General features: G+C 40.9%; 2 protein-coding genes across 3 annotated transcripts in view; both read right to left on the reverse strand.

Annotated features, from left to right (window-relative positions):
- LOC137967746 (uncharacterized) overlaps positions 1 to 15,000 on the reverse strand; it is an 85,487-nt gene that overhangs the window by 34,327 nt on the left and 36,160 nt on the right. The gene's annotated exons all lie outside the window — the stretch shown is intronic.
- LOC137967747 (serine/threonine-protein phosphatase 6 regulatory ankyrin repeat subunit C-like) overlaps positions 8,417 to 15,000 on the reverse strand; it is a 193,769-nt gene continuing 187,185 nt past the window's right edge. For both annotated transcript variants that reach the window (XM_068814305.1, XM_068814304.1), the window contains 2 exons: positions 14,563 to 14,661; positions 8,417 to 13,605 (listed from right to left, as the gene is read on the reverse strand). In XM_068814305.1, the coding sequence (XP_068670406.1) occupies positions 11,158 to 13,605; positions 14,563 to 14,661 (2,547 nt within the window). In that variant the 3' untranslated portion in view covers positions 8,417 to 11,157. The remainder of the gene's footprint in view (positions 13,606 to 14,562; positions 14,662 to 15,000) is intronic.

The raw sequence follows: 15,000 nt of genomic DNA on the forward strand, positions 1-15,000 counted from the left end.
CGTTGACAACGCTATCCACGAGATTCATCGGTCACTCCACGTTGGATAAGCCACTCTCCAGATTGTCATTTATCCAATGAATTGTACTTTCTACCTTTCGAACATGGGCTTAGCTAAGAACCGCCCCATGTCATTTCCTCTTTGAGACAGAATACCTCTTCCACATTTCACTCGTCGACTTTTTACAGGTGCACCGAACGAAAATTATTTCCAAGATGCATAATAATAGGTCAAAAACTTACATGAAAACGCTAAGAAGTTTTTTAATTTTGCTATAAAAAAAAGTGTTCCGCACCCCCAGGATGATTATGAGCAAAATTCCAGCTCCCATGGAGCTAGATAGTGAGAGAAACTCCCAGCGAACCGACCTCGTGTCACTATTTCCCAGCCAGTAAAGAACTTCGTGAATCTAAACCGTTCGCCCCAAAGGGAAAAAACTCTTCCACGGGCGTAGAGGGAGGCTGAGTTCGCTGATAAACAGTATTTAAGTCTAAGAACCTATTTTAAAACGGTTAGCTTTCAATTGGTTAATTGGTTAGCTTTCCATGGGTTCTTAAACTTAAACTCAGCCTCCTTCTAAGCCCGTGGGAAAGTGTCACCCTCGCCAAAGCGGTCAAAACGGGTTTTTTTCTTTTTCAACATGCGGTAAGTTGAACCAGCGGTAAGCTTCTCGTGAACGAGTTCTCCTCCAGTCCTCCCAAGTTTCTTTTCTCATCCAGCCAGCACGGGTTGAAGTGCTAAAGATATTTCAAGTTTCCCAGCGAAAGAGTATGAAAATTAGGCTGCCCCTAATTATTAGTTATTAGTTTGTGTAGCAAGCGTTTTCGTACAAACAAAGGGATCATGAGGGTCTTGGTTCGTACGGGGTCACTTGCTATCTAAACAAGATTTCCGTCACGTGAACCAAGTGTGGAGGCTCCCACAAGTCTCTCGGACTCCAGTGGCCAGATTGTGATCACCCCAAGGCCAACTGGAAGGCTGAAGAAAGGATCTCCGTCGGATTAAGGAAATGTTGAAAAGAAAATTTGTACCACAGAGAAACTGATATATATTAAACTCAACACCTAGACTGGATGCTAGTCCATTTTACCTTCCCCCGCATATGAAAGTTCCGCTTCGCAGCCTTTGATTGCTTCAATACTGTGAAAGTTTTTTTTTTTTTTTTTTTTTTCATTTACGTTCTCGCAGGTTGAGCGGTTTGATGGCATTTTGAGGTCTTTCAGGGAAAGATGATAACCCGAGGCTTACGTTAGTTGAAAACCTGACTGTGATATTGATGTTGAATGCTTCGATGATTCGTGTCACGATGAAATGACCTTGTTCCACTTTTGTTTAGGAAGCACGGCCCGCAAAGTTTGCTTGCATGTTATCGTGTTAGTTCATGGGACCTGGGAACAACTTCCAAGCCTACAGTTCTTTCCCAGTGCCCACTCCATTTTAAAACCTCGTGCTTTCGTTTGCAGTGTTTCTATCTGGTTGCATTCTCTCACGGTGTTTGTAGTTTTATTCAGCTCGCTCTTAAGTTTCTCGCCCTACTGGAGTATCACTCATGTAAGTTTCCACCTTTCCTGTACTACATTGCTTTTATCTTAGCATTTGTCCTTTTCCTTTCATCAACCATGTTTTGTTCACATTTTTTGCTATCTAGTGTTCACCAAACGGTACAATTTAAAGAAGTTCTTTTGTCGAATTTGTTCCTGGTTGACTGACTTCGCCTCGAACGCGATAACTTGTGAGGAAAAACCATACTGTAGGGCGCCAAATGTGACAACAATGTGTAAGTTTCATATTCATGTCAATTAATTTAGGACAGCACCAGTATCACTCAGTTCGGGCCTAAAATTTTTAGATTTTTCGTTCGATCCTTGCCATTAAAGGGGTAGTGTCATGGTAATTATCCGCTTTATTTTGACCATAAATTTACCAAATCAATCTTCAGTGACTTTTTCGTTCTTAAATTGCTTCTGGAGTTCATCAGCCCGACATTTTCAAGCTAAGCAATGAACAGTTTCATCTTGGCTACGCGTAACCAAAAACACTTAAGAATGCTTTCTGTGAGCAAAAATAGCGGTTTTGAAGAAAATGTGGCCATTAATTTTCGTTTACAGTGGGAGAACAGGTCTTCTTTGCTTTCCAGATATTTACTAACAATCCATGACACGTATAAGATTGACTTTTGTTATCAAATTTATGAGAAAAACTAACGCGGAGAGATTTATAATGATGACAGGATGTCATCGAAACGTCGAAATCTCTCCGCGTTAGTTTTTCTCATAAATCCATGACACCGCCCCTTTAAGTAGCATTTGATCTGCCTATGATCATCTGTAGTTCAAATTTCTTTCGTATAATAAGGATCTTAATAACGCATTTTAGAGCTACAGTTATATTTTACGCCCACAAAGAGATAACTTTACAGATGAAATGTCTATAATCAAAGTGCCAGTGTCGGTACTCGTGGATATGAAAGTTACCGCGATTGTTTAAAATTGGCTGGCTGAAGTTTTCTTTATGCATTAGTCAGTGTGATATAACAGCTGGATAATTGTGTAACAGCAAGGGGGCTCTCACTGATATGCAACTAGATACCCAAAAAGATGCATGTATGTTAGGTGATCCCCTTTGGTGGAATTCAATAGTAAAATAGGTGCACTATTTCCCCAGTAGGCATAAGATTACTCTTTAACACATCCTTTATAAAGAGCTGTACCATGTGTTTAAAGTTCCTAGCACAGGTGACGGGGTCTGTTTGAACAAGGTCTGTTTTTTTTTTGCCAGGTCATATTGTTAATGTCATCATGCAGGTTAGGCAAGTGGAGCAGATCCATTCAGTATTATTAACACTTTTTGCACCAGTCAATCATTTCTCCTACAAACGTTGTGGATATGTATCACTATATTTGATACTGTTACACTTAGAGACAGATGATCTGAACCATAACTGATCACAGCAAGTGCATATATATTCAGGGCCATGTGTTATCTTATCCTGAAAAGACTGAATCACTTTTGGCCTGGCATGTCTAATAGAGTCTTGACCTTGACAAATTTCAGTTTGGTTTAGACTTGAGCTCTGCATAGCTTTCCTTAAATGGTTCTGTGCTGTTTTGTTTAGTTCTCTGATACTGTATAGACCTTATTCATAAATGGCGGCCAATTTATAATTCTTTTGTCGAAGTGCAAATTAGCCTACCAAGCCTCGATACCATACAGTGAATTGAAAAGAATTCTTGCTCGAAAATGAGGCTTGGTAGGCTGTAATTTGCACGTGGACAAAAGAAGTAACCTCGAAGTAACCAATGAGAGCGGACGCTGCTGGGGGAAAAATTCAGCTATATAACAAGTGTACTTGTTCTATGAGCAACAGGGCCTGGCTTCGATTAAATGTCTCCTAATATCAATAGCTTTTCTCTTGATAGACAACAACTATTATTTGTTGAATGCTTGGTAACAGATTGATCTTGAATTCACAATAGAACTGAGAAGTCTTTTTTGTGTTTAGGATGGTAATAACATTTAAATGAAAATTAGAATCTCCTACTCTCGACGATTTGTTACGTCTTAGTTGCGGTATAGGCTAGATATTCTTACTGCAATATAATATTGTTTTCCAAAAGCAAGGATAAACACTTTCTCAACTCAGACGAGCTCGGTTCGTTCTTCTTTAATGCACCATACACTTTCTAATTACCTTGTCTTTATAAAACAAGCTCGACGTTTTCTTGTAAGGAATTCTGGAACGTTCTCTGTCCTGGGGAGCATGTTTGCGTTTGCGAACGGACTCAGCCCTTGCTCTATCGCAGGAGATTAGTACGGATTCCTCATGAGTTTCCTTACATAATCAATGACCGAGTTCGCACACAAGTACTAGTGTCTGGAAGCGTGGATTGCTTGGTTGCCTCACTGTTTTTCATGTCACTGATGTTGTTCAAGTTGGATTCATATGGCTTTGATGACTCGTAGCTTGCAGAACTTCGTGATAGCTTTAATAAACATTGGTATACTTTGATAGCTTCGATGTCACTTTCCAAATGGAAGTCACCTTCCAAATGGCATTTATTATTCCCCACTGAGCTTAGGGGATTGACAGAGACTGTCTTCTCACCATGTGTCTGTCGATTGCATTTCGACATGTGTATTAAAGTCTACGAGTTGGTGAGTGAAAGGCGGTGCACAATTAATTGCACCAATGTGTACTTGTTCAGAATCTTTTGCTTCACCTTCGAAGGACGCCATTTCTTTAATTCTTCAGTCTCTTGCTTCTAAATGCAGCGGAAGGTTCTCAAACACTTAAGTACAAAAGCCACAAACAGCAATGGCGGCGCATAAACTAGCGAACGGGAAGTCACAGCTTTCTAAGCTGTGTTGCAATTATCCATCTTAATTGGCGAACTAGATCGAACTTCCGGTTACGCAGGAGTGACAATTTGCATAAAGATTCTCACCACTCGTGGATATATCCAAGAGTAAGAAGGAAAGGTAAAGCCTGCTGGGAGCCTAGTGGCCCATCAGGCCGGCGCTTATCTCCGGTTACTGTAGCATGAAGCGACTAGGTTTATTTCTACTCCCAACTGGATGGGGTGCTAGTCCATCGCATGGTTACCCCCAGCATTACATTTGCCGGTACCCATTTATACACCTGGGTGAAGAGACGCACTGTGAGAGTAAAGTGTCTTGCCCAAGAACACTACACAATGTCCCTCGAACCAGGACCACTCGATCCGGAGTAGAGCTCATTAACCATGAGGCCACCGCGCCTCCCAGATGAAATGTCTATACCAAGCGGCAGGTACAAAATACAGGTCACAGGTCACAGGATATTGATTTACCAATACAGAAAGTATCCTAAACATTCATAAAAGCTAACCTTAGGCCTAAGGTTACCTTTTATGAATATTTAGGATACTTTCTGTATTGGTAAAACAATAACCTGTGACCTCTGTTTTGTACCTGCCGCTATACCAAGTAAAAAAATTTGGATCAAGAAGATCCACATACCTAACTTGCGACAGCAAATGAATGCGGCTAGAACAAATATTATAGCTTCCCACAAAAAAAAAAAACAAAGACAGCTGCGAAGCCCACTTTCTCCATTGTAAGCGTAATTAATGTTTAGACCCCATTTGTTCAAACGATGGATAACGGTATTCGCAGGATATCCATCTTTTGAAAAACTAGGGCCAGAATGATAATAATAATGCTTTGGAATTTACATAATCCTAGCGCTGATAGATGAACTGCAACCAGTGAGAGCTGGTAAGGAGTTAATAAAGCTGTTGCTTTACTTGCACGGTGTACGAAGGAATACAAGAAGTCTGTTTTGTGCATCGATGTTACCATTCGGAACTGGGGTTTATGTGCCCTGTTGAAGGATGTGAACATGCTTTCACTAATCTGGGCAATTGTCTGTTGCAGCAAACACTTGAAAAATTCAGGTTGCTTCACCGGGATTCGAACCTATGACCTCTGCGATGCAGGTAAAATGCTCTACGATACGGCATTCATTCATCGAGTCCTTCATGGGAACAAATTGACCTGCTCCCAAACTGTGTGGCTTAATAGCTCAGTTGGTAGAGCATCACAGTTGGTAGAGCACTGTAAATTGAAATTAACAACGCAAATCAAATTTGTGGTTTTTGAGGAGAGGGGAAACCGGACTATCCGGAGAAAACCTGCAGAGTAGAGAACCAACAAACTCAACCCACATATGATGCCGAGTCTGGGAATCGAACCCGGGCCACAATGGTGGGAGGCGAGTGCTCTCACCACTGCGCCATCCCTGCACCCCATCCACCCCGGGTACAAATTAACATAAATTAACGATTTGTCCCAGTTTCATTCCCACTCCTGCACGAGACCGCCATAAACAAGTCCCCACCCGACCCCACCCATTTAGAACTTGAACTTAGACATGGGCATGCCCAGGTTAATAGAAGCTGGTATAACTGAAAACCTTCTTCCCCTTAACAAAGGATAAAGAATGCAAATAATTGTATTTCAATAGCAGAAAGGAGGTTGCCATGAGCAACATGTTACAAAGCTCATTCACACTATTTGCGACTTGCACTCCCCCCCTCCCCCAATAATTGTATGAGGAAACCCTCTAAGGATGGCGGAAATCCGGCGGACCTCCTCAGAAATCAGAAGGATTGATAATTTGTCGATATCTCAGAACGACTAACGAGGGGTGACTGTCGTCGTCTTTGAAGAGAAATTCTGAAACCTCAGTGGGAAAAAATCACCAACCTCAAAACATAGGGAAAGAAGAGTCCTTTGGAAACTGGGGTGATTAAAATTGAACTGGTTTAAATTGTATCCGTGAAGAAAATTATTTACAAGAGTTGAACTTTTTTCTTCAGTTCCCAATATTTACAACGCATTCTTCGAAAAATATACCTAGGCATTCAAAGACTTGAAAGCCTGCAACATAGCAGTAAAAGCTAAAAAAGGGTTGTTATTTTTAGATTCGATTAGCGAAAGCACGCTCAATATGATCGTAAAGCGTGGTTACACTAGAACGGATCAAGGTGCAAGTAAGCAAGGTCAAGGAAACAAAAATTCGTCTGTTCGATATACACATAGTTTGATGCATCAAACGAGGCAAAAATTAAAGCAGGGATTCGTTTATTTTAAGGTTGAGAGGATAAAGCGAAGACTTTAATTTCCCCGCAAAATGGTCATAACTCCACAAGAATGAGAAGAAAGCTGTTACGAGACCGGCTAACCTTAGCCGAATGGGCATATAATGTCTACAGCGCACTAAATGCATCTTTGTTCTCAAAATTAAGGATTAATATCACTCGGGGTCCCAAAAGTCAAAGAAATAGCCGAAGTCTATACCAGCTATACATTTTAAACAGTTTCTTTGACCCCAAATCCCCCCCCCGTCCTGATTACGTTCAGCGTTGCCGTGCGGTTAATAATTATTTGATTCAAAGGCGCATGGCCAGGCAAATGTGACATTAAATGATCCACGAGCAAAGCATTGTATTACATTTCTTTTCCAGATACGGCACAGCTATTCACGACCCTTCACTCCAATAAATCGGTATAAGCGCTATTGAGTAGATGGTTAGGGTCTACTGTAGCTAATGTTTGTGTCCATTGTTTTCTTCCACCAGTTCCGTAAGCCACTGAAATAGCAGCATTCTCACACGAGTCTTCAGCATTCTGCGTGTACCTGAAAGAGTACACAGGCCTAACCAAATTTCTCAGCTATTTGAGGGAAGTGGCACTTGTTCGAGGACGGAGCTCAGTAATACGATTGAGACATTTCAGATGAATTTGGGATAAATTTATCAGCGAATATGATCAATGCACATATATTTCACCCAACGAGATTAGTAGAGACAAGTAACTTTCCTGGTAAAGTGATCAGAAGCATGCTTATTCCATGCATGACATAAATTCACATTCTCATTGTTTCTTCTTCTTCCTTTGCTTCTTTAGTCATTTTGGGTTGTCGTGTAACTTGAGCTTGTGACTCTCTCGCGTGAAGGTACAGTGTAACCGTTGTCGTTTCTTCATTAAGACCCCTTTGCTCACCCTCTTCTAAGCTTTGCTTACTGCCTTAAGGTAGTCAACCAGTTTGGGGCAGCAATAGATCTTTTGCCTTCATCACACCCTGTTATTCAGATTTTAATTCAGTGACCTCCTGCGATCTGGGTGGAAACATCCCATGTGGTGTAAGGCTTTTTACTTGCGGTGAATAATCAGCTGATGGGTGCTTGCTCCACCACCTTTGAGATGCTTCAATATCACAATGGGTCTTCCCTCTGTTGTTCCTCAAGTTAATATTGCATCCGAATTCATTTAACAATTGTGAAATCCGTAACGAGAAAGAGATGACGAGGCGTATTCCAGAACTAGTCTTGGATATTCACATCTGCTTTGTGCTCAAGCAATAGCTTAATGAGAGATACGTCCTTTTGCATAATTACTTTACATTTGTATGAAGAGGGGTTTCTCCCTTTCCGTCTCGGATATTGACATCGGCCTTGTTTTCAAGCAATAGCTTGACAAGAGGTACGTCCTTTTAGGATATAAAGTATAGAGTTTATTAGAAATAATTTACATTGCAGCCAAAAAGCTGAGTTCCGTAAATAATAGCAACTCTGAATAAATTTTACTATAAAAAAAATATGACCTAACATGTAATAAGATAGGATATACTTCTAAACATGTGATAAAACATGTGATAAAAACCTATATTATAGACTAATAAAAATATCTATATTAAAGGTGAGACTTACTCATAGCCGGTATAAAAAGTATTCTTAAACCTGTTGGTACTTATATGAGGTAGCGCAAAATTGCGCTCGTGTCTTGGATTGTACTCATGCATGTTCCTCCGAGGCAGTAAATGATGCAACTTATTTGATGGATTTGCAATGATATAATTAATTTTTTTTTTTACAGAGTTCAGTTCTTCTATCATATAAGAAACTCATGTTAAATAGCTCTAGATTCTTGTTTTAACTGTTTCCAGGTGAAATAAATGAGAGCGCCCTCTTTTGTACATGTTCAAAATCATTAGATAGATATTCTGGAATAGTGTTGTGGAACAAGGGCTAACAATACCCTAGTACAGGCCTTATACAAGTAGAATAAAATCTAATTATATTTGATGATGATACTTAAGCCCGTCGTAATAGTACTAGAAAATAAAGGCGTTTATTTGCCTTTGTAATACTGTTGTTAATATGATTGTTCAATTGGAGTGTGCTTGAAATAGTGACACCTAATATTTTAGCGTATTCTTCTAGACAAAGTTCTTTTGTATTAATTACAATAGGGTCAAATTCACTTCTAGCGACTTTGAAGTCTGTAATTAATTTCTTACACTTCTCAGCATTCAACTGTAGTTTGTTCGTTGTTGACCAACGTTCTACTTCAGCAATAGCTTCCCGAGCATTACTGATAGTCCCCTTTGAGACTATTTCTGCCAGTGTCGTATCGTCGGAAACGCTTGGAGGGTTTAGGTCATTTATTATTAAAGTAAATAACCATGGTCCAAGTTTTGTGCCTTGGGGAACACCTGAAGGAACCTTTCCCCACTCTGAGAAACAGTCCCTTGATAGCTTGATCCGTTGCTCTCTATATATTGATAAGAAAATCGCACGTCCAGCGAGCTACCCCTCGTGGGCTACGTAGACTGTAGATTTTCGGAATAAGGATGCCGTGATCTATCAGATCGAAGGCTTTCCAATAGTCCAATAATACTATTCTTACGGCAGCACCGGTTGAATCTGTGGCCAATGACCACTTGGGAATCATGGAAATTAGAGTTTGAGTTGTAAAGGATTTAGGTATGGTACCAAACTGGTTTGGATCCACGATCTCTAAGATAGCTGAGACAACGTACCTGCGCACAACAAAATCCTCAGCCATTTTAGGCATAGTGGCTGTTAGTGAGATAGGTCTGATTTTTTTACTCACAACGGGCACTAGTCTCTCTTTGGGCAATGGAGTAACGTTACCTTGCTTCCAGATGGGTGGAAGTTCTTGTTCAAGATATGAACTATTCAGAATAATGCGCACAGGCCTGACTACTTTATGAACAGGTGCTTCTCCCTTCTCGTCTTGAAAGACAACAAAAACAACAACAACAACAATTCTTTATTACCCTTGATATTACAATTATTTACATCAAATGAGAATAGTGGACAAAAAAATAGAAGGGTACTGCAACCTAAAATGGGTTAAAAATGCTAGGTTGTCAGTAGACAAATTCACTTTGCTAAAATAGGTCGGGGTTATGCATAGTTCACACACACACGCACACACGGACCCACCTGCCTGGTTGCACACATTTAAATTATAAATGCATTAAATACACATAGATATGTAGATATAAAAAATATTGATATAACCATTATACGAAAGAGAAAAGAGCAATACCACACTAGTGATCAATTGGTACGAGAAGTCATTATTAACCAAAGGTGAAAAAATTGGCTAGTACTTTTGAAAGTTACTCTTTAGGTTTAGTTAAATGATGAGATTGATGAAACCTTTATATCCTCATCAATAGCATTCCAGATTGTAGGGCCTTGAAATCGAATATTAAATTTACCATAATTTGTCCTAATTAACTTTGGGGAGATAGTAAGACTGCTTTGCAGATAGATAAAGTTCACAGTTACAATACTAGACTAAGATAGTAAAGAACGACCGGAACTTAGATGGTAAAAGTTGATTGTGAAGTTGTACATGAAAATGGCAATATGAAAAGTCACAAGATAAAAAAAATTGATTACCTTTAATGACTTAAATAACTGCCTAGAATCTAGGAGAAACATCGGATTTAAAGTAGAATCAAGTAAGCAATTAAGCCATAAACCAAAAAAGGACAAACTGAACTGTAATATGTACTTGTGTGGGCCCATTTCCATAAGTAGGACTAACGCTCACATGGTTAATATGGGGTACAAAACTGGCACTTCACATTACATTCTAATCAGTTAAGTCTGTTGAAATATAAGTGCTACACGGCCAACGTTTATAAAAACGTAACCCCTCTTTGTACTTGTACATGTTCATTGCTGTGACTTTAACATCTTCAGTTCCCATGGCCTGCTCCCGTCTGACCTTGTAGCTCAGTCGGTAGAGCAGCGGTGATCTAACCTGAAGGTCGTGGGTTCAATTCCCACCAAATCTTTAGCTATACCTCGCCTTTGTGTGTGACTGTTTTATTGAGACTGCTCTGTGGGAGGCAGTGTGGCCGAGTGGTTAGGGCCCGTGCCTTGAGATCCGGAGATCCCGGGTTCAAGACCGCATTCTAACAACTCATTGAATTTGTTTCAGGTAATCCCTGGTTCAATTTCCTGGCGCAATTGTAAAGTAGCCAACTGGTTTGCCTCCCGCCAGTTGAGAATCTTAACAATTGTATATTCAATGCTCGGAGATATTACAAAGTGATTATTTATTTTATATTTTATTGAGAGGTGTTTCTCCCTTTCGGTCCTAAATATTAACGTCCGTCTTGCTTTCAAGTAGTAGCTTGACAAGTGGTACGTCCTTCTGCGTTCGCGTCTGCCTTGTTGTCAAGCAATAGGTTGACGAGAGGAACGTCCTTTTGCGTGACTGCTTTATGAAGAGGGGTTTCTCCCTTCAAGTCTGGATTTTAACAAGAGCTCTAGCCTGTCTGATTGCCATTTATTTGCTGTTTTCAAGCAATAGCTTGATCAGAGGTCCGTCCCCCTGCGTGATTGCTATCTGAAGAGGGGTTTCTCCCACCCAGTCTCTAATATTCCCATCCGCCTTGTTTTCAAGCAATAGCTTGATGATGGATACGTCCTTCTGTATGACTGCATTATGAAAAGGTGTTTCTCCCAACAGGTTTTGAATATTTGCGTCCGCCTTGTTTTCAAGCAATAGCTTGACAAGAGGTTCGTTTTTCTGTGTGACCGCTTTATTGAGAGGTGTTTCTCCCTTCCGGTCCTTAATATTCACGTCTGTCTTGTTTTCAAGCAGTAGCTTGACGAGTGGTACTTTCTTCTGCGCGACTGCTTTATGAAGAGCTGTTTCTTTCTCCCAGTCTTGAATATTTGCATCCGCCTTGTTTTCAAGCAATAGCTTGACCAGAGGTACGTCCTTCTGCGTTGTTGCTTTATGAAGAGGAGTTTCTCCAACCCAGTCTTGAATATTTGCATCCGCCTTGTTTTCAAGCAATAGCTTGACCAGAGGTACATCCTTCTGCCTGACTGCTTTATGAAGGGGGGTTTCTTTCTTGTTGCCTTGAATATTTGCGTCTGCCTTGTTTTCAAGCAATAGCTTGACAAGAGGTTCGTCTTTCTGTGTGACTGCTTTATTGAGAGGTGTTTCCCCCTTCCGGTCCTTAATTTTCACGTCCGCCTTGTTTTCAAGCAGTAGCTTGACGAGTGGTACTTTCTTCTGCGCGACTGCTTTATGAAGAGCTGTTTCTTTCTCCCAGTCTTGAATATTTGCATCCGCCTTGTTTTCAAGCAATAGCTTGACCAGAGGTACGTCCTTCTGCGTTGTTGCTTTATGAAGAGGAGTTTCTCCAACCCAGTCTTGAATATTTGCATCCGCCTTGTTTTCAAGCAATAGCTTGATCAGAGGTACATCCTTCTGCCTGACTGCTTTATGAAGGGGGGTTTCTTTCTTGTTGCCTTGAATATTTGCGTCTGCCTTGTTTTCAAGCAATAGCTTGACAAGAGGTTCGTCTTTCTGTGTGACTGCTTTAAGTAGAGGTGTTTCTCCCTCCTTGTCTTCAATATTTGCATCCGCCTTGTTTTCAAGCAATAGCTTGACGAGTGGTACTTCCTTCTGCGCGACTGCTTTATGAAGAGCTGTTTCTTTCTCCCAGTCTTGAATATTCGCATCCGCCTTGTTTTCAAGCAATAGCTTGACCAGAGCTACGTCCTTCTGTCTGACTGCTTTATGAAGGGGGGTTTCTACCTTGTTGCCTTGAAAATTCGCATCCGCCTTGTTTTCAAGCAATAGCATGACGATAGGTATGTTCCTTTGCATGACTGCACTATAAAGAGGTATTTCTCCGAACAGGCTTTGAATATTTGGGTCCGCCTTGTTTTCAAGCAATAGCTTGACAAGAGGTTCGTCTTTCTGTGTGACTGCTTTATTGAGAGGTGTTTCCCCCTTCCGGTCCTTAATATTCACATCCGCCTTGTTTTCAAGCAATAGCTCGATGAGAGGTCCGTTCCTCTGTGCGACTGCTTTATGAAGAGGGGTCTCTCCCTCCCCGTCTTGAATATTGGCATCCGCCTTATTTTCAAGCAATAGCTCGACCAGAGGTACGTTCGTCTGTGTGACTGCTTTATTGAGAAGTGTTTCTCCCTTCCGGTCCTTAATATTCACGTCCGTCTTGCTCTCAAGCAATAGCTTGACGAGAGTTACATCACTCATCGTGACTGCTTTTTGTAGAGGTCTTTCTCCCCAATAATTTTGAATATTCGCATCCGCCTTGTTTTCAAGCAATAGCTTGACGAGAGGTACGTTCTTCCGCCTGACTGCTTTATAAAGAGGTGTTTCCCCCAACTGATACTTAATGTTCGCATCAGCACTATGCTCCAAAAGCACTCTAGCCACCATGTAATTATTGCTAGAAGCTGCAAAACCCAAAGGTCCCCCTTTACCTGGGGCTGTTTGAGCATTTACGTCTGCACCAAGATCAATCAGGGTCTTGATTAACACACCAGAGGACATCGGACTCGCCCACAGCAATGGTGTGATGTTGCTCTTGGCAGCGACATTGACATCCACACCATTATTCAAAACGAGCTCAATCACCTTCTCCACATCGCCGCTCTTGGCGCACGAGTGCAGCTCATTTAGTGTTTCGTCAATCTCAACCAATCTTCGGTACAGTCCTTTAATAGCAGCATGACCAGGTTTTCTCCAATAAACGGCTGATAGAATATCAACTGCTGATTTGCCACGGCAAATGGACGCGTTAGTACTTATTGTTTCGCATTCCATTTGCTCCACAAAGTTCTCTAGAAGGGTACTTGCTTTGTAAACACTGTCATAGTCTCCTTCTAAGACAACTGCTTGAAGTACATTAAATCCCGAATGGCTGTCCGTACGCAAAAAAGCCCTCTTTGCCAATGTCTTAAGACTCAGCTGCAACAAAATGTGTTTTAAAAAATCGATTAACTTGGTTACGACAGTACTACCTCACGGATAACAGCACCCACACAAGCCTGCCTCTGCCTCCCCCCCCCCCCCCACACACACACACCCCCTCTTTCTTCTTTGGGACAACCATTCTCCATTTCATGGTTTGAATTTAGTTGAAACATTAGTTTAAGACGGGAAGTTTGTTATCTTTAAGTGATGTATTTACATTCAGCGGAACTAAACTCTAAGCGGCAGTGACATAGAACGCAAAGATTTTCTTATTGGTAGATAAGGAATGTTTGCCCCCTTGGTACATACTCCTGTTGTTGTAGCATACGTCACACACATCACACTACTTTATTCAAACACGGGGGTTTTGAACGTGTTACAGTTCTAGCATCCAATTAATGCTCATGCATGTACCAAATTAACGTAGGACTGTTTTACTCATCTCAGCTCTCGACCTTTCAAAAGTTTATCTTTACCAAGGCAATTCTGCTCATTAAAGTTAATTTATATTTTAATCACCTCCCCCCCCCCCCCCCCCCCTCTCCCACCAAGAGGTTGGTGCACCTGCATTTGGCTGGGGAGTACGTTCGCATTGGTTGTTGTGGTTTTTCGTATCAGGCGGCTGCACAATCTTTTTGTACGTGAGTTGCATTTATTTCGAAATCGATAGTGCGTACGGTAGTTTTGTATGCTATTAGCTTATAACGCCTGATAATAAAAATGGATCAGGGGAATACATAGGGCATTTATGGAATTTAGCTCATTTAATTCTCGTTACATATTGAAGCGTACTTGGCATTCCTTGCCCCACTCCACCTCCCTCCCCCCTCAAAAAAAAGAAAACAACCGCAACAACAAGGATAAAGACATTAGATTACCGCGCAAAATTACGTTATTGCTTTGTTGTACAAAGTAATCCAAGATAACGGACAAATTATATTAATAACTTACTGGTTGCTGAAAACTTGGTTTCGCATCATGGTCCAGAAGCAGTTGAATTATCGACCGATAATTCCAGCGTTCAGCTTTCTGCAGAGGAGTGAACTGAAACTAAAGAAGAGGAAGAGCAGTTAGTTCGTCACTTGAATCCTTTTATAACTTTTTCGTTTCTTTTAATTTTCATGCATTTCCTTTCTTTTGACAACTGCAGCGGCAGGGTTCACGCGATACTTTACATAAACTCATTTTTGATTGGCTCAGAAGCCCAGGCAAAAAAGGTAATCGACAAAACATTCTAGACCTCCAATTATTATTGTGACATCACATTACCGAACGCAATAAAGCACACTTTTTACAGCTTACCAACAATAAAAATTATTTAATACTGCATTTGTATGATATCTGACACATTAGGCAGATTTCGATGGATGTCACCTAGCCAACGGCCTC

This window comes from Montipora foliosa, chromosome 8 (assembly GCF_036669935.1).
Source record: "Montipora foliosa isolate CH-2021 chromosome 8, ASM3666993v2, whole genome shotgun sequence".
Taxonomy (NCBI): Eukaryota; Metazoa; Cnidaria; class Anthozoa; order Scleractinia; family Acroporidae; genus Montipora; species Montipora foliosa.